The sequence below is a fragment of the Scleropages formosus genome, chromosome 16 (assembly GCF_900964775.1).
Source record: "Scleropages formosus chromosome 16, fSclFor1.1, whole genome shotgun sequence".
Classification (NCBI taxonomy): Eukaryota; Metazoa; Chordata; class Actinopteri; order Osteoglossiformes; family Osteoglossidae; genus Scleropages; species Scleropages formosus.
The window spans coordinates 16,642,418-16,666,201 of NC_041821.1; the positions used below are offsets into that span (position 1 = coordinate 16,642,418).

At 41.4% G+C, this 23,784-nt stretch overlaps 1 protein-coding gene and 1 long non-coding RNA gene across 6 annotated transcripts; one reads left to right on the forward strand and one right to left on the reverse strand.

Annotated features, from left to right (window-relative positions):
• Positions 1-6,437: 6,437 nt before the first annotated feature.
• LOC108933724 (atlastin-2-like) lies at positions 6,438-22,904 on the forward strand. 5 transcript variants are annotated; one of them, XM_018750963.2, is made up of 14 exons: positions 6,439-6,554; positions 12,486-12,760; positions 14,082-14,216; positions 14,527-14,631; positions 14,912-14,962; positions 15,212-15,268; positions 15,448-15,540; positions 18,228-18,366; positions 19,756-19,883; positions 19,958-20,014; positions 20,287-20,358; positions 20,699-21,130; positions 21,330-21,344; positions 21,468-22,904. In XM_018750963.2, exons 1-14 carry the CDS (start codon positions 6,482-6,484, stop codon positions 21,576-21,578), a joined length of 1,743 nt encoding a protein of 580 aa, XP_018606479.1. In that variant the 5' UTR covers positions 6,439-6,481; the 3' UTR covers positions 21,579-22,904. The 5 variants fall into 5 exon arrangements, with proteins under 5 accessions (XP_018606478.1, XP_018606479.1, XP_018606481.1 ...); XM_018750962.2 differs by having other exon boundaries at positions 6,438-6,554; positions 20,699-21,344; positions 21,468-21,487; XM_018750965.2 differs by lacking the exon at positions 21,330-21,344.
• LOC108933726 (uncharacterized) lies at positions 21,693-23,679 on the reverse strand. Its single transcript, XR_001966083.2, has 2 exons — positions 23,647-23,679; positions 21,693-23,256 (listed from the first exon to the last, which is right to left on the reverse strand). It is a non-coding gene; the product is annotated as an uncharacterized LOC108933726 (long non-coding RNA).
• Between the last annotated feature and the right edge of the window lie 105 nt (positions 23,680-23,784).

Below are 23,784 nucleotides of genomic sequence, written 5' to 3' on the forward strand. Positions count from 1 at the left end.
GTATGCACAGCCACAGTGACGATCAAAACCGCTGGTTACTCTTGAAACGTAGAATTAGCGGTCCTCAGCTTTTAGCAGCGTTTATACGCACAAGGATCTATCGCCATTTTGTCCGAAGGAACTTCATAGCATACTCGTACGCTAACTGGACAAGGAAAAGAAACATGATCTGTGAAATTGGATTCGGAGCATGCGGCTGTCTAAGTAAAGCCTCGCCGACTTAGAGTATCCAAATTTACAAATACCACAAGTCGTACAAGTGATCAAAATCTCGTAAGTGCACTTCATGACACCACACAGCACGTGCTTGGTAAAGAAAAGTAATGATAATAAGATTAAGAGGCTGGGAAAGATGGAGAAATCAAACTGCAGAGGATTTAAAATGTAATACTATAGGCAGGATACCTCGGCAGGGTATTATTCTCGTACAACATGTCTAATCTGTTGTTCAGCCGAACCAGAGGGTAAGTATTTCTTTGTGTAGTATTTGACCTGAAGCTGAGATATTCTGGAATTTTGCTTTGGAAATCTGATTTTTTTTTCTTTACTGATGTTTTTCAGTAGCAGGTTTTTCTTGCCCGACAGCACGAAAAGCGAGTAGGGGCTGGATGCTGATGGAGCGATGGACACCTGTGGCAACATATGGGCAGGTCTCTCACAGTTCTCCACAACACCTCCAGCTGACAGAAAGCAAACATCTTCTTGTCTGTCCACCACTAAAGTTTTGCTGTAGGGAGTGTGGTGAGGATGTCTTAGCTGTGTCCAAAGTACCCACCTGTGACATATGTACGCTAGCACATAGCCTTCAGCTTTAACAACTTGGCTGTAACATGGCTTTAACAAGAGAATTAACAGTGAGGATTATGAATTATGCATAAATTTATTGTTAACAATTGTCAGTGTTCCAGACTGGGTGTCACTCCTGTAGCTAGCGTATGCAAATTAACACACACACACATTTTCAGAACCGCTTGTCCCATACGGGGTCACGGGGAACCAGAGCCTACCCGGTAACACAGGGCGTAAGGCCAGAGGGGGAGGGGACACACCCAGGACGGGACGCCAGTCCGTCGCAAGGCACCCCAAGCAGGACTCGAACCCCAGACCCACGGGAGAGCAGGACTGCGGTCCAACCCACTGCGCCACCGCACCCCGCATGCAAATTAACAGTGAAAGTAAAAGAGGGGGCGCGATGGTGCAGAGGCTTTGGCTGGGTCCTGCTCTCCGATGGGTCTGGGGTGTGAGTCCCGCTTGGGGTGCCTTGTGATGGACTGGCGTCCCGTCCTGGGTGTGTCCCTCCCCCTCCAGCCTTGCGCCCTGTGTTGCCGGGTTAGGCTTGGGACTAAACCCTGCTTAGGACTAGCGGTTTCAGACAGTGTGTGTGTGTGTGTGTGTGTGTGTGTGTGTGTGTGTGTGTGTGTGTGTGTGTGTGTGTGTGTGGGTTACTTAAAAGTGCATTTTAGCATGCCCACCCCTGGATTATAGGTCGCACGTGATAGTGAGACAAGACTCAAGAGCGGCTAAAGTATTTAAATGGGAAGAACGAAAAGAGAAGGAAGACTGCAGGACTACAAGGGACTCTGTAGTGGTGTTGGTGGTGTTGTTGTCGGCAAAGTCAAGTGCATGTTTATGTTTGATTACACTGGTATGCCTGCCCTGTTTGTTTTATGTTTTGGTAAAAAGCCTGTAAATCCAGCAGGTACCACCTCTCGCCTGGCTACTTCCCTAACCCGACACGCCATAGTGTGCCGTGCAACTTAATGTATCAAAAGGCCCCTGAGAGAAAATCCAGATCGACACCGTGCCAGCGGGGTCCCTGAAAACACAGCAGAACATGTATCATTGAACATGGCTTTCATTGTTTGAAACACAAGTACTGACCTGTCACCGTCCCACAGACATCCTATATGTCACGTTACAAAGAAGTCCTCCTCACATCATGACTTCATACCATTGTCTTTGTGCTTGGAGTCTGTTTTGCAATGCACCCAGTCTACTATAATGAGAAGTACACTTTTCATACATAAATAAGCACTAATCTACTCAAAGGGCACTGGAAAAGGGGCTCAGGACTTTACCCTCAGGCCCGAGCAGCGCTATGGAAATCCTATTAAATCTAATCTCCTCGGAGCCTGTAATACATCACCTCATATTCTGGCTCTTGCAGCGTGGTGGCTTCACACCACATAATCTGCATGCTTTCACGAGGCCTCTCACATGCATTATTCATTGGGTCACTGCAGCGGGTGTTCTTCCTTGTGCAAAACCCTCACAAAATCCCAGCGCTGCACTCCAGGACGTGTGAAATTCCTTGACCTTTGGAGCACTATTTCAGATAGAGCTTTCCTTGATACATACATTAAAAATCGAACACAAAATAGCTGAAACAGCCATCTTAAATTACATTAAAACTATTATAGTTGCAGTGCAATAAATGATTATTTAAAACCGACTTGCCTTAAAATTACCTCTGTGTGGGACAATATTCAAATACACTATTTCCTGGTAACAAATTACTTAAAGTGAGCACTGTTGATACTGCTTTTGTTTATGTCCATTGTTGTATTGCTGTATGTCTTTTGAACATCTCTCTGCATAAGAGAGCCTCTTAAATGTAGGATGTAATCAAAGTAATGGTCAACTTAGCAGTCGTACAAATGTTAAAATTCAATTTCTTTTTCTGTATTCCTTTACTGAATACTTTCCTTTTATGTTATTTTATTATTATTATTTTTGTTGTTGTTGTTGCATAAAAGTAATGTATTCTGTAAAGGAATTATTATTATTAATATTATTATTATTATTATTATTGGAATGCAAAATTGTGAACCTTCAGCTGCCTCTAGCTATTGAACCTTAGGATACTCTGTCCTCATTGTCATGACCTTTTGGATGCAAACACACTACGCGGTGTAATGGACAGAGGGTCAGGTTTCTCCCACGGGGCATCATGGAGGATCACATGAACTTTCTCGGTGTCAGTCTGTTGTGAGCACTGCAGCATGTGGTGGTCTGGCAGGATTTCTCTTTCAAACCTCTGGCCTGAGATCCAACATCTCCTGCTCTGTAAACACTGATCTAACATGCTAATTAAAAGTGGTGCAGTAATAAGAGTCTACAGCGACTTCAATCCGCTGGTATTTTTTGTGTACAACAGAGAGATACGTAATTCTTCATTATCATTTACCGGTTTTGTGGTTTGCATATGAAAGCAAGCATGTGTGATTGGCATGCCTTATGGCACCTCTCACTGATGGAGATTATTGCTGTCACTGCTGCATCTGCTGTTATCATAACAACCACAGTGGGGCTAATAAGCAACGGAGACACATGCTTTCCTAGGGCTGAAGGGTGCTTTAGTTCCTGTCCAGCCCCTCATAACAAACAGATGTACAGCTGGCCATGGCATGTAACCTCAAGAATATATACATTTATGAGCTGTTAGATTGTGCCTAAATCAGCCTAGATGGAGAGGAGCCTATGAATGCGAAACACATTCTTATATTTCTTTTACTTGTAATGTTGTAAAAGGGGCACAGCGGGTTTGGCCTGTGCCTGCTCTCTGGTGGGTCTGGGGTTCGAGCCCCGCTTGGGGTGCCCTGCGATGGACTGGCGTCCCGTCCTGGGTGTGTCCCCTCCCCCTCCAGCCTTACGCCCTGTGTTGCTGGGTTTGGCTCCAGCTCACCGCAACCCTGCTTGGGACAAGGGTTTCAGTCTGTGTGTGTATATGTTGTAAAATTCCAAAATTGGAACTCCAGTTCACCACCTTGTTTATTTAGTAGTTCATTATTTGGTACATTTAAAGAAACTGAACCATATCTACCAAGGAGGTTTAAAATTATTCTTTATTAGTCTGTACGACCAAGGGTGAAAGTAGTGTTGTAAAATCACATTGGTAGCTCAGCTGTGAAATTAAATCAAGGTTCCAGCTTGACTTTTCATGGCTTTCTTCTTACTCTGAAAAGACTCTGTTGTAATTGACCTTTTTCAGAGAATTTAAGGTCCTTTGCAGTTTCAGTAATGAGGTACAATTAAGCTTAAGAATTAATACAGATCACACCAGATATGTCTGTATGTCTCTTCTCTGTCTTTTACTTGTTTTCCCTTATCTTTTCTCTTCTTCTCCTACTCCCCAGCACTCAGTTTTCTTCTTGCACCAAAACATAGACCATCCAAAGTATCCTGCATTCATTCCCAATAAGTGGAATTTACCAGTAAGAGGAACTTCCTGTAGAAATTTTGAACTTTTTATACACTTTTTAAAATATTTTCTGGATGTGCTTTTTATTCATGTCCAAAGGCAGCAGCTCTATATCACCTGTTGCCCTAATACTTCATTCTTCATTTTTCTTCATTTTTTTAAAAGCTGTAAGCAGTTGTTAGTAAACAACTGTATGTCCTTCTGGTTAAGTACCTTGATCAAGGGCACAAGAGCAGGGCCCCTCATGGAAATGAAATCCTTACTGTGCAGACTACAAGGCCAACTCTTTTCATAACTTTAATGTGACAAATTGCATATGCAATCATTTCCCATTTAATGTCATCATAGTTGCACAATGAAGTTTAAAAAAATGAGGATAATTTATAATAATGTATAGTAATTTCTTACCTTGACCTTCTTACCATGATGTCATATGCTGTAGAACACACAGTAAGGAACAATATAATGTTCCTTTATGCAAATAATTAATGAATATTGATCCTTATTTAAGCCTGTAAGCAATGTACATGTGTGAGTTGTGCTGAGAAAAGTAATACTGGTAGATCACACATATATGTGAGCTTTAACAAATGCATCCTTATGAGTGTGGTCACTAAAATGAGCATTAGTGAACAAGGTCCAAAATGTGGCATTAAAGCGCTCCTTTTTTGACCATGTATGACGTTAACAGTCCAATGACTGTATAGGGTTTTGCGCTGGAGGTGTCACATTTAGTGGTTTGGTGATGCTACTAAGTTAATTTATGTTTAGGCTGCTTCAACACATGAGAAGCAATGCAAACTGTCCACAGGATCCACAGGTAACACGTTTGTGAAACTAATCAAGAAATAAAGCCTTACTAGTGCAGTCAAGTGCTTTTCCACGTCATTTGCATGCACTTACCATGGTAAAATGTAACACGTGAAAGCTCAGTGTGACACAGGGAATATATTTAGTGATTGTCAACACGGAACATATGGAAAATACAGAAATAACAGGAGGTCAACGCGGAGTGCATTGTTTTGGCCTGCACAATGCAACTCAAAGCATAATACTTCTCTTGTGAAGATCCCTTTGCCACAAGGATGTAGTTTTAGCTTTCTCAGTATGCTTCTCATTAACTACCTGAGGTATTCAATGAAAACTGAAAATGAATGAATGAATGAATGAATGACACCAGAGGGAAATTCTACTCGGTTACAAGAAAGCATACCATATACAACATAAACACAGTTAGGTAAATTGTAAGGAAGTGTATTTGCACAAGAGAGGACAGTGTTAGCTAGGATGATGCTAGGCCTTATTGAGGTGGTTCAGAGACAATTCAGCAGCTCAGTAGCACTCTGTCATCAAGAGATCACCTCCTGGCAGCCTGGGAACATTTTTTTGAAACTTTATCTTGATTCTTACGTTAGAAATGAAAACCTCAGGGGTGTTTTGGTTTGTTAAAGGCCGCACATTTAGCTACCTGTCCCTGTTCCCCTGAACATTTCTGGATTACGCAACTAGATTTTTTCACTGATGAGTCAACTTTCAGGTGAAATATTGTGTGGCAAAACAGTTATGATCTTTGACAAGGCTTTCACAACATCGGCTGCATACGCGACTGGGTAAAAAGTGATATTTCCAGCAGAGCCAGTTTCACAAAGATTCCAAGAAAAGAGATGGCATGAGATTAGCTGGAATGATTCACCTGCACAGTGATTTTATTGCCCCTTCTGGAACTCAAACTCATTTCTCCTCATTAAAATCTAACTCTGACCTACTGCTACTCTGGCTTGTAGGACTCTTTGCTATATGTTATAGGTGTTCTGGTGGAAAAAAAAAATCTGTGTAGTCTTTGTCAGCCACAAAAACAAACTTATTTATACGTGACATTATTGTCTTGCTGTCGCAGGGTTTTGCATAATGAACTGCAGAGGGATCGCATCGATAACTGGGGTCCAAGAGCTTTGGTTCAACTAGATAGATGATGCATGAGGAGAAAATCACTCCTGCTTAAACGCATCAACGACCCACGGCTGGCAGTTTTAATGGTTTGGCCTGAGAAGATCTGGTTTACACAGAGAAGGTTTTTGAAAAGTTAAACATAAAGCGAGAAAAAGCTGTACTAGCAAAGGTCAAGGGTAATAGTTAACGACGGAATCAAGCGCCGTGCCTTTGCGGCCTTTAGGACCCGGCGGAGCGCAGCACTGAGCTGTGAAAGCTCGATAAAGGCACGTGGGCCGGGGGGTAGCGCGCGCGACGTCAGTCCCATTGGGTTATTTTAAACAGAACAAAATGGCGGAGGAGAGAGAGTTGAGGAACCGCAGTCATTCACAGCGAAACTGTAAAAGCTATGTCTTCTCGGAAGGTACGGCCGTGTTCGTCCGCGGAGGAGTCCGTGTGTTGCGGTACCCAGTCAGTGCCGGCGGGGCTGACGAGCGGTGGCAGCTCGTTTTCCCCTCGCTGTGGCTCCGGCGAGCCGCTGCGCTGACTCTGAGCCGGCCTGCTGCTGCTTCCTCCCCGGCGGCTGAACGGTGGCGGGAGCGGGAGCACGGCGTGCGCGGAGCCCCGTGAGCAAAGCGGCGGCGGCCTCATAAACTGCACACATGATACTTACTTTGGCTCGGATTTCGCGACACGAGCTCGTCTCGCTGAGTGAAGCCGGACTGCTGGCGGGAACGGCAGGAACAGGAACCGCGTATTAACCGCGACTGTAACTGCCAGAGTCGAGGCGGCGCAGACAGTGAGCGATTTGTTTCTTTTTGGCGCTAAACGTCGACGACAGTGTTAACGCATTTCCACACGAACTTGCCTGGTGATGAAAAGTGCTGTCTTGTTTTTCTCTCTTTCTCAAGCTAGCGACGCGCTCCAGCTCTGACATACTAACACACTCAGACTGACGGTGTGTTGTTTTGGGGCCGTGTGCCCATCTCTGCGTTTCTTGTGTGTTTTCTCTTCTGCAGCGCGTTTCACATTGACATTCGTGGTGTACGTCACGTGTGCGGTGTGGCGGCTGAAAATAGCCGGAAGAAGCAGGTAAAAGTGACAGTCGCCGGTAGTTTGGCGCAGGTGACAAGTTGAGGGGCGGCACGAGACGAGAGCCAGAGTGTGGCGGTACGGGCCGCTACACGTTGCTGTGGCACTGTGATGTTGCACAGCACAGGTGACCCTAACCCAGTTACCATGGTGCTGTTCGGTGCCGTACCCTCTACTTGAGTTGAGGTGCACTGGCAAATGATGAATGTCCGTGTCGTGTGCGCGCGCCAGTCCGCGTGCGCCATCATGTCGCGGGGTAACACGTGTGCGACTGCAGCCTGGGGCTGGCGGCGGTGGTCCGGAGAGGAAGGAGTGCACGAGTATGTATGTATGTCTCTGGCAAATGAATCACTGTGTGTGTGTGGGATGAGGGAAATGTCCAGCAGTCACCCGCTCAGGTCATACAGGTGAGGGCCCAGCTGCAATCTCTCTCTCTCTCTCTCACAGTGATTTGACTGTCCTTTGAGTATCTGCCTCGTGGTTGTGATTGAGAACAGTCAGTGTGTCCCAGATGCATTCCTGAAAGGCGAACTTAAATTTCCAGTTGTAAAAAATTTGTAGTATATATTTGTATTTAGGTGTAACTTGTGGGCTCTCCCTGTGCTGCCAGAAAGTTATACTTGTCATAGCTTTGTCTTCTCAAGAGAATATAAGTTGCTGGCACAGTGTAACCACTCAGGAAACTATTTATGAAAGCTGCTGCAAAGGAAGAATGCCCTCAAAACAGGGTTTCGTTGTATCAAACTTGCTCCAGTGGCTTATCAAAATATATACTTTATATTTAAATAAGCTAAAATGGATTAAAAACTAATAATCTGGCTCTTCTCTCAAGTGATTTACCCATTTTTGCAAGTGGATAGTTTTTACTGCAGCTATTCTGTGAATGGCGTGATGTTCCGAGCTGTTGCCTGTTACTGGTTTCAGTCCCCTTCCTGCCATAGTACTCTGAATCGAGGTACTTATTCTGAATTAATACAGTGTGAATTACCCTTGAGTATACATGTTGAATTGCTGTAAGATGCTTAATAAGGATAATAAAGGGTTATCGCATCTGAATAGTACATTTTACAGGGCTGGCTGGTAGTACCTTGCTCTACTACTGGTACTTAGTACCTTGCTCAAGAATACTAGAGCTGGAGGTGAGACTCAAACCTGTGCCCTTTGGGTCCAAAGGCGGCAGCAGCTCTAACCACTACCCTACCAGCTCCCCCTTGGTAGTTGGTAACCAGATCCAGTGTTCTTGTAAATTTCACTTCTTTATATTGTAAACATCCATAAGCCAAAACTACCAGAATCTGTCCAGGGTGTACCCTGCCTCACACCCTGTGCTTCCTGGGTAGACTCTGGATATTGGTGACCCTGCATTTGACAAACAGTTTAGTAACAATGAAAATCAAAAAAAGGCTTGAAATACTTTAAAAATATTGTAACATGTTGGTGGTGGTGTCATGCAGACATTATAATGTCATTTTAGTATTTTAGGTGAGGTTTTTTTATTTTTATTCCCACCCTATAAAAAAATGATGGTAATGAAACCCCACACAAGAGAAATTCACCTTAAGGGGTGATTTCACAAAAAATGAAGCCCTTTGTGAGGAATGTGTGTGTAATTAAGAATTTTCTAGCGTATATTAATAAGCTCCTTACCCACACTTTCACTTGCACAATTTACAAGTCACTTCTTTAGCACTTTGAATCCTGAATTAGATAGTACTTCAGGACATTCAATGGGCTTTTGTTTTGATATTTAATATAAGGCTGTACTCACTTTTGGATTGACCACTTCCCCTTCCTTAGCAGGAGGTTATGAAGAATACACCTTCTGCTTTCTCTCCATGCTTTGGGTCTACCTCTTTCTTGTAAATAGCTGAAATTACCTTCTTTCCCCCTGCTGCTGAAGCTGTTGCAGCCATAAGAAATGTAATTAGTTCTATTTGCTGCTTGAATTTTTTTTTTTTTAGTCCTGCAATGAACATTTCAGTTGTTAATCATAAAAATTGCCATCTGAAACATTCATATAGTGGCGTACTGATTAAGTTCACATGAGTCCTGCAGTTTGACCTTTCAGTAGAAGTGCCACCCTTTCAACATAAAATATCATGCTATACAAATGAGTAAATTAAGCTGCTATAAATAAATTTATACAGATCTCTACTGGAGGCATTCAGTAGCATGAGTTTTTGCTTTATCTAGAATCTTAAATCTCTGCATCTGCCTGTGGAGTGCATATTTCAAGGAATATGACTGAAATATAGATTTTTCAGGTAAACATTGAGTCCTTGCATTACATGAATTTGAGTTATGAATTTTTGAATATTGAAACATTTTTCTTCACTTGTATGTTTTCTAGGACATGATGAACACCACATGAATTTTTGTCCAGTTAGTTGAGCACCCAAGCTGGACTGGGCACATTCACTTGCTTTTATAGTGTTTATAGCATGTATCTGGTGTTCCTCAGTGTTGGTGATCAATAACAAGAAGAATGTTTCACATTTGTAAGGTGAAGTTGTCAATGTTTGGCCTTAAATATGGATTTGTGACAATGTGTTTTCAGTCATTTTCAGTTTTTAATGTAGCTTAAAGTTAAGAAAATCTAATAAGGTCTTGATTTTTATTAATTATAGGTATAGTCAAGACTTTTCCAGAAGCTGCTTGATAAATAAGTTGAGCTTTGTCTCTATTACTCCTTATTGATGATAAACCGAAAATGGCCAGATGCTGGCAAATGTTGCACATGTTAAAGTTGCCTTACAATGTACAGGCATCATGTCAAGTGTTCCCTGCCTTATGCCCTTTGTTTCCTGGATAAGCCTTGGAACACAGCGACCTTGCATAGGACGAGTGAGTTATAATAATGGAGTAGTCTTGTAGTGGGATTCTAAATTCATTATAGCTTTGAGAATTGTACAGAACCTACCCCATGAAAAAAAAAAGGGGTATCTGTACTATTAAGCTTTTTTGATTTATGTAATGGTTGGATTTATGAATAAACTGAGTTATGACTGACTTCTGGTCCCAATCATCTTTGTAAGTTGAGGACCCAGTGCTTACATGTTGCTCCTTGTGTTCCACTTGGGTCTAAATGAGAAATTAAAATTGTGACTGGCTGAAGAATTTAAAATGGTGGCTTTGTAGGAAAACTAGGTTTGCAAATCAAACTAGTTCAGCGACATGTTTTGGCAGGTATTTGCACAAGGGTGGAGGGCCCTTTGCACTTGCCTTTAGGTCTCTGTGGTAACATGCTGTTTAGTAGTTGTGATCAAAGACTTGTTTTAACATGGTGGTCGCTTGTTGGTTCCAGTTATGACAGGTACTTTTCTCTTGGAAACATCACCTGAATTGCTTCATTCAGCCTCCAGGTAAATGCATTGGCTAAACAATTGTTTGTATTTAGCCAAATTAAAAACTGATGCTGGTTTTCTGTATCCTTCTACTGTATACCTCATTCATATGGGCAGCACAGTGAGTAGTGCTGCTGCTGCCTCACAGCACCTGGGTGGTGTGAGAGAACATGGGTTTGATCTCCACTCAGTCTGTGTGGAGTTTGCATGTTCTTCCCGTGTCTGCATGGGTTTTCTTGAGGTGCTCTGGTTTCCTCCCATACTCCAAAGACATGCTGTTCAGGTTCCCCCATAGTGTGTGAGTGACACAGAAAGTGTGTTTCACTGATGTATGGATGAGTGACCCATTGTAAGTAGTGTATCTAGCAGTGTAAGTGACCTTGGTGAATAAGGTGTGTGTGGGATCATAACACTACATAGAATCCATTGTAAGTCGCTTTGGAGAAAAGTGTCTAAGTGAATAAATGTAAATATATGGTACATAGTTTTTAAGCATTTTAAATTAAATATTTCAAATTAAATTCAGTGTTCTTTGCATTTTCAACAATTTTATAATTATTAATAATCCATGCTTGCTTTAATCTGCTTCTGATTTTGAACTGTAAGTGCAAATACCAAGGCAAGACCAGTGTAAAGGTTATAATTATGAAGTTACTTTATTACCTAATTCTGCAGCTTCTGTTCTGGAAGGGGGCTCCTCTGAGAGATCACTAGCATAGGGAAAGTTGACTGCTGTCAGCTCCTTTTTATTTTTTTTCCATTTGGGTAACTGTCATAGTCATTCCTCATCTTTTAAATCATTTTCGCTGTCTTGCTTTCGCCAGAGTGTCATGGAATTGTCTTGCATGCTATATGAAAGTGGGGGGGGGGACTTATGCTTAGTAGCCTTTGGCCTGTTTTTAATCAGAAGTCAGTGGGGGCAGGTGGAGTGTTCTTTGGTTGGCATAAAGCATCAGTGGGTAGAATTTCCAGTATTGATACTGGAACCATTGCTTTCCTTGTCACTGAAGCACAGAAGCACCTTGTTGCTCCAAATGGGGACACTCATGTTATCAAACCTTGGGTTTATCACACAGACCTCTGTAGCCTTCAAGGAGAGTCACTAGGATGCCAAGTGAAACTGAGAAGTTTTATTTTTGTAACATGGTCTAAACACATCTTGCAATGCCAGTGACACTGCTACTTTTATGTAATGTGATGAGGCTGCTGGAGTAACTCCCCAGTCCCTCAACTAGCTGGCAGAATAGCGGTCTGCACCTGAATGAAGGGTCAATGCATAGCATCGCAGCCTGGTATTATGTTTGTCCTCATCTTGTTCCCAATGTAAACTGGTCTCCCTCATTCATACTGGAAGCTTGCTGACAGTGTTGAGGACTTAAATTAAGAAGACCTGTTAGTTGTCACAGGTGGAAGGGCATGTTTTCTCTTCCATTCTCACAGAAATGGCAAAATTATGGTTTGGCATTGATATGTTTCTTTATACCACTTTCTATATGTTCAGAACTGTATAAATTGAGAAATTTGTGTGAAACTGGAGAAGCAGCATCTCTGGTAATGTGTTCATGCTAGAAGTGCATTGATCACACAGCTAAGGGGGGGATTAGTGCCTAAGATTAGAGGAGATATATGTTTGTGAAAACAGTTGTACTATGAAAAATTCAAGGAAGTGTGCATGATGTTTGTAAGGCGGCCGTTTCTGCCTTCTATTTAATTTTCATAAATTTGTTGCTTTCTTAGTTATGGGGTTAACATACGCCATAAGCTCTCATACAGTAATGTTAATCATATAATAATGTAAATTTATGCTTGTGATTTTTACCTTTGGCAATGGTTGTTTCCGTAATCGCTACAGTGGAAATATAGCAGTGATTAAGTTGAATCTGCTGTGTCAAGGCTGTTACTTTATACTCCCTTTTTAGGTGGGAGTGGTGTGGAGGAGGTACCACTAAGGCGGACATGGGTGCCACCAGCCCGTGGAGAGGAGTTGCCTGAAATAGGGGCAGCCTGCCCTGTCCAGATTGTACTGACAGATGATGAAGAGCACCAATTTGAACTGGACGAGGGCGCCCTGGAGAGCGTCCTCATGCAGGAACACGTGCGTGACCTGGACGTGGTGGTGGTGTCGGTGGCTGGCGCGTTCCGCAAGGGCAAGTCTTTCCTGCTTGATTTCATGCTGCGCTATATGTACAACCAGGTGAGGCTAATTCTTGATATATCAGTAACAAGGTGGAGATTATTTTCCTAGTGCGGCCCACAGGAACTGTCTCTGTGCTGTTGGTTCTTAGGCTTGCAGTCCAGTTGCAATCTGGTTTGTCATTTGCAAATGTATTCCTGTATTGTTGTTCTTACCAGGCAGCGTTTCTCAAGAGATTGTGTCTGCAGATGGGTTGTATTAAGGGGCTCGGCTTCAGTTACCTTTACCTTAGTTTAGTTACCTTAACAGTACAAAATGAAAATGGATATAAAATGGTTAAAATCAAAGGTCTCTTACAATACATGTACCCAATATTTTGGAACAATTCAGGGTCAGCACTTTACAGAAGGGTACTACGGGAGGAGTGTTATTTGCACGGGAAGGAGGCGATCGCTGGTTCATCTTCCCGAAGCACTACATTATGATTCCCCTGTAGAATATGCTCATATTATTGGCAGTTGATGTGATGGTTATAAGTGTATTCTTGTTATCCAGAAAATAACTAAATTTACCAGTTTAAGTTGCAGGCTGTAGCAGTTCAGGTATCATGACAGAACAGCCTGGTGTGGGACTTGAATTTCCTGAAACTTTGTATCATGCAACCCCCCCCTGCATTTGTTTTTTGTATGTGGGACAACACTTTCAGTTATTCATTAGGTAAGATTAACCACGTATGAGAAATCTCACACCTGGTGTCTGTCGAAGGAGGCCCAAGTTCCTCAGAGGCAGGAAGAGAGCATGATGGGTTGCTGTCTGAATCACCTTTTTCTTAGTTCCAGTGTCCTGGTAGCTCCAGAGACCCTGCAGCATCTTGTAACACTTATTTTAAAATATTTTCACAATAAAACCTCTTTGGATTTGATACACTGTCTGTTCCAAAGTGTCTGATATAAGCAGTTTTACAGAGAGATGCCTTTTGCAGAAGTAAAATGATCAGTTAACTGACTAAAATGATGTTGTACTGAATAAAAGTATTGTATAGAAAAAAGGGCCTGTATTTTCATAAGCATCATCTTTTTTGCTCACATAATGGCTATTATATGAGGGCTGAGTTCCTTTATTTTAAATTCAAAAATGGTCCTCAGACTGAACTTTAACAGTTCTGTACACTTTTACCTTATCTTTGGTTCAGTTGTAGTGTTGATTGGCTTCATTAAAAGTATATAAAATTTCTGCTCTTCAGAGTTCTTAGTTTAGAAAATGGACCAGATAAATTTCATGTCCATGTTGGACTGTTTACGAACATGACTGTACTGCCCTCCAGCGGCTGCACTTGCGGTTACATTTTCTCCTGTTTCAATGTAACCCCCAAACCATGCAGAAGTCTAACTTGTGGCTGGGCACGGATGAGGACCCTTTAACTGGCTTCTCCTGGAGGGGGGGTTGTGAGAGGGAGACGACGGGTATACAAGTGTGGAGCGAAGTGTTTGTGGTTGACAAACCAGATGGTAGCAAGGTGAGACTTTATTTTTTTCTTTCCCCCCTTCCCTGTCTTTAAGTTTTTGTCAGCTTCCAGAATGCTGGTCACCTGAACATTACAATGATTCATTAGGCTGAAATAAGACTTGAAGTGTATAGTGCTTATTTCTAAGGGAGTAATATGTGCTGCAACAGTAAGATTGAATTCATTTTAAATGTGGTCTTGTAGAGATATAGTATGAGATATCATGCTTAGTGGGTTTTGGAAGCAAGTGACAGGTGAAAACTAGTTTCAAATGTTTAGATGGCATTGATCACAAAGTTCTTTAATTCTGTCCCCTCCACAGGTGGCAGTTCTTTTAGTTGACACTCAGGGGGCCTTTGACAGCCAGTCAACAATTAAAGATTGTGCCACCGTGTTTGCACTGAGCACCATGACCAGCTCTGTCCAGGTGAGCTTAATACTTCTCATAAGTAAGTTAATGAAAGGTTTTGTACCTTAAGCCTAATACATTTTGCAAGCTAGAAAAGGTTTCTTCCATTTGTTCATTGAAGATACACAGGAAAAGGTATTGCACCCCATGCATATATTACAATGGCTGTATGCAAGGACCCAGTCCAACTGACCTCACTTTAAATAAACCAGATGGTTAGTTTGCAGTTTTGCTTCAGGTTTTTTTTTTTTTTTTTTTTTTTTTTTAAAATTAAGTATAACAAGTGTCTGTCTTTCAGGTTTATAACTTGACACAGAACATCCAAGAAGATGACCTACAGCATCTTCAGGTGAATAACTTTTTTGAAAATCTCATAGCTCATTAAATATACTAATTGTTTTTTGGGTTTGGTTAAATTGGTGACTTGTAAAGACTTGGTGTAAATGAAGCATCTAAAATGGTGCTAATTATAAAATGGTATAGGTTTATATTGAATGCAAAATCATATTGAAAATGGTCACCTCAGATTAAGATTCCTTTATTCTGGTTCTTAAACTTTTTACGTAATTTAGAAAGGGGCGTCTTTCATTTCCTGTAGCTCTTCACAGAATATGGACGACTCGCCATGGAGGAAATCTATAGGAAACCTTTTCAGGTAATTAGCTGCTCAAGGTAAATTTGGCACAGTTTTGTCTGAATTTATATCAATACAGTTCTTTGGTGTGTATCCCCACCTACCAGTGAGGCATTGTTTTGTCAAAATGCATTGCATGGGAAGCTTCAGCAATCTTTGGAAATTTGAGCTATATTTTAATTTATGTATTTGTTAAACAGACGCTTATGTTCCTAATAAGAGACTGGAGTTACCCCTATGAGCATCCGTATGGCTTAGAGGGAGGGAAGAGGTTCTTGGAGAAGAGACTGCAGGTAAGGTGTCTGCTACATAGTATTGAAGTGAACACTGTCCACTATTGTTTGCTTTTGGGCTGTATGCCGTTTTGGCATTAACCCATTTTTTACCTGTTAATCTCTTATCACCTGCGCAAATTCTCAAGTCAAAATCTATATACCTAGGAGTAATTAGCAGTGGTAGAGAAGATTGGTGGTGGTCGTAGCTCAGGTTGTTGCTTCATCTGAAGTAGTTAGTTTGCATGTGTTTATGCATGACCCATGTTTGTCCTGTCCAGTTTTCTGTGAGATTCATACAGTTGAACTTCTAACCTCTCTTGATTTTGTGGTCACAGACCTGAGGTTCAGTGGCCACCCATCTTACGTGCCAAGACTAGAATATGCCGTCTTATAGTCACTGCTTTGAGGATAATCAGTGTCTGAGACCTGATTCTGAAATGTTTAATAGCTAATGAAATGAAAAATTTGGCTCTTACCTAATTTTGAGAGGAGGTACCTTTTTTCAGGGTCTCCCTTTAGTTTGTTTTTCCACACTAGTGTGACAAACATTTGTGCGTGTACACTTATTTAGCTGATGCTTTTCTACAAAGTGACTTACAATGTTAAGGTTACAATTATTTACCCATTTATACAGCTGGGTAACTTTTTTTTTTAACTGGAGCAATTTCGGGTAAGTACTTTGCTCAAGGGTACTGTAGGCGGAGGTGGAAACCTGGTGGAACCTTTGGGTCGAAAGGCAGTAGCTCTAACCACTATGCTACCAGCTGTCTCTGACACACACATACCAGAAATGAGTACACCCATGTGCAATATCACTTAAATGTCAAATGATTCAAAATTGTATCACCTCAATGATTGCATTATTTCTAAGTTGAACTGTATGGTATATGCTCTTATGTGAAATTAAAAACTAACAGTTTAGATTTACTATATTAAAAATGCAGGCACCCCAGTAGAAACTCAGTGGTCAACAAGTCAGTACACCTTTCATCACTGATTCAATCCCCCCCCCCCCCCCCCCCCCCCCCCAGTACTTTGTATGTCCACCTTTTATTTTTGCTGACATTCAGTCCTGTGAATGCTGGAATTTTCTCAGTTTTGGCCCTATGGGCTGCATCTATCTGCATCATGTTTCTGCATGGAAAAGAATTGCCAGAGGAATTGAAAAATCTGACTGAGACTTCACAAAGATGGAAAAGGATACAGGAACATCGGTGACTAACTGAAAATCAGTCAACATAGTTTCAGCAGTAATCAGGAGGTACAGAACAAGCCATAGTACCACAATGTAATCAGAGCACAAGTGGCCGTCCTAAAATGGCGCCACGGGCAGTGTGCTACTTGCCCGTCTTTGTTTTTCAGAGCTAGATTCTGCAAGTGCTTCAGACTTGACACAAGGGTTATCGGTGGAAATCGGAGTTTCTGTGACAGCTGAGGTAGTGCGAAGGACATTGCATAACATCAACCTTTGGATGCCGTCCAAAAATAAAATCCTTGCTTGCTCTTCAGCACAAAACTGCAGGATTAAACTTTGCTAAAGACCATAAGAAGCCTGATGAATACTGGGAGCACATTCTTTGGTCAGATGAGATCAAAATAAATTTGTTTGCCTCAGATGGGGCGAACATGGTCCAGCATGTTTGCCGTGAACCTGACCAGACTACCACAGTGAATTCATAGTCCTGACAGTGAAGCACAGAGGTGAGAGTGTGATATGAGGCTGCATAAGTGGAAAAGGCATTGGGGAGATGACATTTATAGATGGCGTGAATGCCTGTGGATATACCAAAATACTGGCTGACAAGATGATTCCCTGTCTCCAGAAGCTTGGCAGAAGAGGAGTATTACAGCATGATAATGATCCAAAGCACTCTGCCAAAATCCTGCAAGAGTTTCTAAAGAATAAAAAAGTGAAAACTATGACCTGACCAAGTATGTTGCCTGACTTGAATCCAAAAGAACACATTTGGGGTATTAAGGAGACATGCAGAGCAACACAGTCCCTCCAGCAAAGAGCAACTGGAAAAAATTGTGAAGCACAGAACATCTCTCCTTCATGCTGAGGAGGCTTGAGTGTGTCATAAAGGTGGACGTAGAAAATGAGATTTGAATCTCCGTAATGAAAGGTGTCCGGACTTTTGTTGCATCGACTTCGTACTGTGGGGGCCTGTATTTTTAACATAGTAAATCTAAACTTGGTTTTTTTTTAATTTTACATAAGAGCAAATACCCTCGTGTTCAACTTGGAAATAATGGAATTATTGAGGTGATATTTTTTAATCATTTGACACGTAAGTGATATTGCCCAGGGGTGTACTCAGATTTGTTGTACGTATAAAATTCAGTTTATTGGTCTTCGTTTGTGTTCAACACATGGTCCATGTTGCCCCTAGCTCAGGCCAGTGTGCACTGATGCATGGCATTGAGGCCCATAGCAGGATTTAATTTCTTCTGTGGATGAAGGTGCTATACATTGCTTTCCTGGCAACAGCTGGGCAGAGCCAGCTTGCATGAAATATATTGATTTGCTTCATTTTTACTTCTGGATGTGAGGTTAAGGTTTTTGCATTGTTGCTTTCCACTTCTACTTTTTTTATAGAACACAGAAGTAACATATAAAAGATACCTGTGTATGAACTACTGTCATTAAACTGGATACAGTTTTATTTCTGAAGATGATGGTGTTAATTGCTTCCTTGTCTTAGGTCAAACAGAACCAACATGAGGAACTGCAGAATGTCAGGAAACATATCCATTCCTGCTTCTCCAATATCAGTTGCTTCCTGCTGCCACATCCTGGTCTCAAAGTTGCCACCAACCCTTGGTTTGATGGACGACTCAAAGGTGCAGTGACTTTCCTGTTTATCATTCCTCATGCAATCTAATATTGTATTAACTTTCAGCATTGTTGTGAATTATTCAGGTAAATATGCACTTCGTTCTATTTTGTGTTGAACCAAAAAGTAGGAACAAATTCAGGGTTAAATATCTCAGGCCGTATGAACGATGTGAACTTTCTGCTTCTAGTGGACATCAGTTCCAATGAACAGCCACACAAATTTGTGCATACAAGATGCTGAAGATTTGCGTTCGTATGCATTGTTTTCTGGGCAGATCCATATTTTTTGTGCACTTATGGTTGTCCCCCGTCCCACGCCCACCTTATGAAGATAATCTATTCATGAAAAACTGTAAGGTGAATTCATTCATAACTCAAAGGCATAACATTTTCAGTGGTACAAACTTTTATACATTCCTGAGCAAAATTACAGCAATTTATGGCTGAAACTTTTATTTGAGTACCAATTATCCTGACAATTAGAATAATTGGATAAGAATACTTTTTTGAAACATTCTGCTTCTGTATGTTTTGATAAGTCTGAATTACTTGGTTTAATTTTTTGGCTCTTAACTAAAGCAAATACAATCTGAAGTCCAAACTAAATTGTTTTGTCAAATTTCAAAGAAATTTGAATTCCATTAATGAAATCCAGTAAATCAAAAATGCTTGAAATTACTTTCCAAAGTAAAACCAAAAACTAAGGTTTCAGGGAACTAAAATGAATAAATCAAAATACTTAAGTACAATAATCTAAGAATAATGTAAGCCTTACAGGAGCATGTGGTTTCAATGAACAAAATGTCTTCTTGGAAGGCTTTCTGGCATTTGTAGGAGGCAAACAGCTTGCCCAAGAGTTTTATCTCAATCAAAAAAACCTCCATCGCTTATTACAATTACAGAATCAGCTCTTTGCTCAGCGGGAAGTAACATTTGTATGTTCAGCTGTGCAGTGTTCCACAGCACTGTGCATAACAATGAAATATCTTCATGTACATCTCTATATCATGTAGAGGGAATGAGCCCTCCAGGCAAATTTTTAAAATGGGAATTTTAGTTGTTGCTTGAGGAATTTTAAGCCCTACCCTATTTATACTAAAATGTCACTGAATGTGACTGAAATGGGGAAACCTTTTGTGGCTCAGGAGCACACTTCACTGTTTAATGAATTTATTTTTACAAGAATTTACAGCTAGAGTTTCACAAATTTGGTTCTGACTTGCATTACATAATGAGCAAAACACTCTGGAGTAGTTTTAAACTGGACATGTCAGGCAAATGTGACTCCTGGTAATGTTAGCACTGATTTTTAAAAAAAATACTGCCCATGTGGTTGATCTTATGTACCCATGTGCCTTTTTGTGAGTGTAACTGGTTGTTGCATCTCTTTCCAGATATTGATGATGATTTTAAGAAGGAGTTGGAAAACCTTGTACCCTTGCTACTATCCCCAGAAAAACTAGTGGTGAAGGAGATTGGTGGATCCAAAGTGACTTGCAGGGATCTTGTTGAATATTTCAAAGTAAGACCTCATACACCAAATTGTCATGCCTTTTCCATTTATCAAAAAGTTACTGATCCATTTAATTTATCTAGGCTTACATCAAGATATATCAAGGAGAGGAACTGCCTCATCCCAAGTCCATGTTACAGGTATGTTCTTGTTTGGATCTGCCGGACCTTAATAAGACAGATTTTTACACATTAGAAAGAATCCTAAAATTGTTTGGCAAATACTTTTTAAACGATTATCCAATGTAATTGTCTTACAGAGTTGGCTTTTATCTTATCACACAACTGTGTAACAATGTGGTTGTGCCTTTATGGTTATAGCTGTTATAAGACTTGAGTCCTGAAAAAGGTGATATTTATAAGTTTGCCTTGACCAGGTTGAAATCAGTTGGTTCTCTTTCTTGTGCTTCCAGGCAACTGCTGAAGCCAACAACCTTGCAGCTGTTGCTGGGGCAAAGGATAGTTATAACAAAAGTATGGAGCAGGTGAGGTGCTGGCTTACTGATTTGCAGAAACGTTTTTATGCTTATGAGAATATGCTGACTTTGACAAGGGTTTTACCTTGTTAGTTTAAACATACTTGTCTTGGTCATTAATGCAGCTAATTTTGTACGAGGGACTTTCTGGAGAATAAGATCCTTAAATTATGCCCCATTTATGCATCTCTGTACAGCTCACAAAGTTTTGACACTTGTAGGGGTGGTGTCAATACTGCTTGACCTTTATTAGCAAGTGGCTGAACTTAGTGTTTCCAAAAGCTTATGTAGGATTGCCTTGGAATTTGTCTTTATGTAGTGAAACTACTCTTGGCTTGGTTTCGTGTAGGTGTGCGGCGGAGACAAGCCCTACATCGCTCCTGCAGACCTGGAACGTAGTCACGAGGAGTTCAAGCAAAGCTCAATCAAGCAGTTCCGTGCTGTGAAGAAGATGGGCGGCGAGGAGTTCTGCCGGCGCTACCAGGAGCAGCTGGAGAGCGAGCTGGACGAAGCCTATGCCAACTTCATCAAGCACAATGACAGCAAGAACATCTTCTATGCTGCGCGCACGCCTGCCACCCTCTTTGCCGTTATGTTTGCCATGTACATCATCTCAGGAGTGACTGGATTCATTGGTTTGAACAGTATAGCCACAGTGTGCAACCTGGTCATGGGCGTGGCGCTGATATCCCTCTGCATATGGGCCTACGTCAAATACTCAGGGGAGTTCCGCGAACTGGGTGCAGTCATCGACCAGGTGGCCGAGACCCTCTGGGAACAGGTGTGTATGTTGGCATGCCGTCATCCGTTTGTCATAGCTGTGCTGCTTCTGTCCTCCTGGAATTCCAGAAAACTGTTCCCACTGCTGTTACTTGACCATCTGAGTGTATTTGTGCATTTTCGCCTCAGCGCTCTTCTTTACTTGTCGTCATGTCACTCTCCCTCCTAACTGACTACTTTTTCTTGCTTGTGCTACACAGAGGACTCCACGAAAGGTGAGAGCAGCTGATACAAGATCCTGGCTCCTTTTTCCTCATTTGACCTTAAACCAACCCCCACCCAAAACTTTGCCTTTTCTGGTGCTTTGCTGCTAACTTAACCACATTCCTTGTTTCTAGGTGTTTTCCAAACTGTTTGAGGTGGCAAGAAGTCGCATGATGGGGCACACTTTTGTACCAGCACAGAGAAAGAGACTATCCTCAAACAACAATATCAAGAAGAAAAAATAGCTACTGCACTGACTTTTTAAACTTGATTTTACTTTCCTGGTTAACAAAATTGCGATGTGCGCCGGTTTAAAACTGTGTGTGCCTGTTTCACAGCCAGGTAGACTACAGGTTTGCTTTTTTTTTTTTTTTTTTTGTATAAATGGGTGCTTGACAGGGGTGGGATGGTTGTAGTGGCTCATATTTTTGACCTCAGACCTTCTAGGTGTGTTTTTTTTAAAACATTCTCTGCTTAAACTGTAATTGTGTGCTCTGCATCCCAGCTTTTTCCTTTTAATTCCTCTTTGGTCTCATATTCCCATCTTTTTTTTCTCTCACATTCTCACTTTCCAGGTGTTGAAGCCTCTGAGTGATCACTATATGGAGGATAACATTAGGCAAAGCGTGGCAAATTCCATCAAAGCCAGTCTGAGCGAGCAGGTGACGCAGCACGCCAAGTTAAAGGCCAATTGAGGGTGGCACTAGTGTTCCCTGACAGCCTAAGGAACCACAAACCAAAGTTTACATTCTTACATGCTGTAGGTAGCTCACCAGGCATCTATTTAGTCAGTACTCCTGCCCTGCTGGTCATGACTTTGAACAGTGTTGCCTGTCCTCCCTTCCTGCCCCACTTCAGATTAAAGGGCTGATGTAGCATTTCCCCCTCAGTCCTGAGCCCTTAAAATGCAACACCCATGTGGCATTATCAGGGAAAAGAGGTATCTCTGCTGCTTCCTGTCATGTTATAGCCAAGCTAAAACTTAACAACCGGTTCAGTAGAAATCGCAACAAGGTAAAGACAGGAAGCGTTACATCAACGCAAACTGTAAAGACTCGAATCCACCCCATGCTGTGACATGTAAAGCGCTGTAGTTAAGCAGCACTCCCCTGAACTGTACACTGCCATGCCTTTTCTTCCTTCTTTCTTAAACCTCTAGAAGCTCCTGAAATATCACAGCCGTTCTAAAACTGATCGACTTTATTAGCAATATAGCAGTTGCAACACTTTTGCCAATCTTGTTCGGAATTCCATCCAAAAATTATCACCTGTAAGCACTTTTCTGCAGTTTAGCTTTTATATCAAATTAAATACAGCATGTGTAATGTATAAACTATCAATTTCGTAGACCTTTCTGTAGTGGAACAATGGTTCTGTGATAGGGCAAAGATCAGTTTGTCAGTGTTTACATGTCACATTGCTTTCTTTTAATGTTTGTGAAGTAACCTGCCTTGAGCACTGCAATTCCACCCCTTGCAAAGCATTTTGCATTGTTAGTTTTCTTTGTTGCAATTTAAAGGTATTTTCTGTAATTTATTTTTCAATACAAGATTAAAACTACTACATATAAAGTGTTCATTGTCTTGTATCCTGTTTTAATGTCATAGCATGAAGCTGTTTCATGGCTATATCTGTGCCAGCTGTCTACATCAGAAATGGTATGCTAGACTCAAACATGTTAAATGTTTAAGCACATTACTGAGGAATAGCTGGTTCCTGTGCTGGAACAGACTGTAAAGTGATCAACTGTCCCACTAGCTATTTCATAACTGTACAGCACTAAAGGGTTGCTAGGTTTTGAACAGCTACTTACCAAAAGGGTATTCTTGCTGGAGTAATTCAGAATGTATGGTGATCAAGGGTGCTGTTGCAATTCAAAGCTTCAGCCTGCACAATGGTGACCTTAACTGCTACATGATAGACCTATACACACAACAGGGCAACATACTGTTAATTTGGCTCAACAGAGCAACTAAGCCAGGAGAATAAAATCAAAATGCTGGGGCAGAAAAGGGCTTTAGTAAACATGTTAAACTTATCAGATATGGGCTGGCTCACCTTCAAAACAGCAGCTTTATAAATTAGATTGTAGCAAAGTTGCCATGCCTACTGTGCAACAAATTTAAGCACAGTAACTAGAATGTTATTGTAAACACCTTACAAAAGTGAGGTACACTACAGAAATACCAAAGCTGACCTGCATAAGCAACAATGTTTTAGAATGTAGAAACATGCCCTCTAAGAAAAAGTCATGTAACAAATGGCCAGCAAAGTCTGGTAAGGAAGGAGGTGCACACTTTGTCTCCGGAGTACCTCAACAACCAGCAAGAAGAGCGGTGCTCAAGGGGATCAACTCAGTCCTGCAGCTCACAATGTAGACTGGCTTGATACTCCATCGCTGAAGGTCATTTGCTTAAAACTGTGTAAAAGCAAATCTTCACCTTGTTATGC

What these genes read in the sequence shown, in the direction of transcription:
- LOC108933724 (XM_018750962.2), top strand. Translation starts at nt 6,482, where the DNA reads ATGGCGGAGGAGAGAGAGTTGAGGAACCGCAGTCATTCACAGCGAAAC. An exon ending in AAGCTATGTCTTCTCGGAAG is followed by an intron (nt 6,555 to 12,485) that starts GTACGGCCGTGT and finishes CTCCCTTTTTAG; the next exon opens with GTGGGAGTGGTGTGGAGGAG. An exon ending in ACAAACCAGATGGTAGCAAG is followed by an intron (nt 14,217 to 14,526) that starts GTGAGACTTTAT and finishes TCCCCTCCACAG; the next exon opens with GTGGCAGTTCTTTTAGTTGA.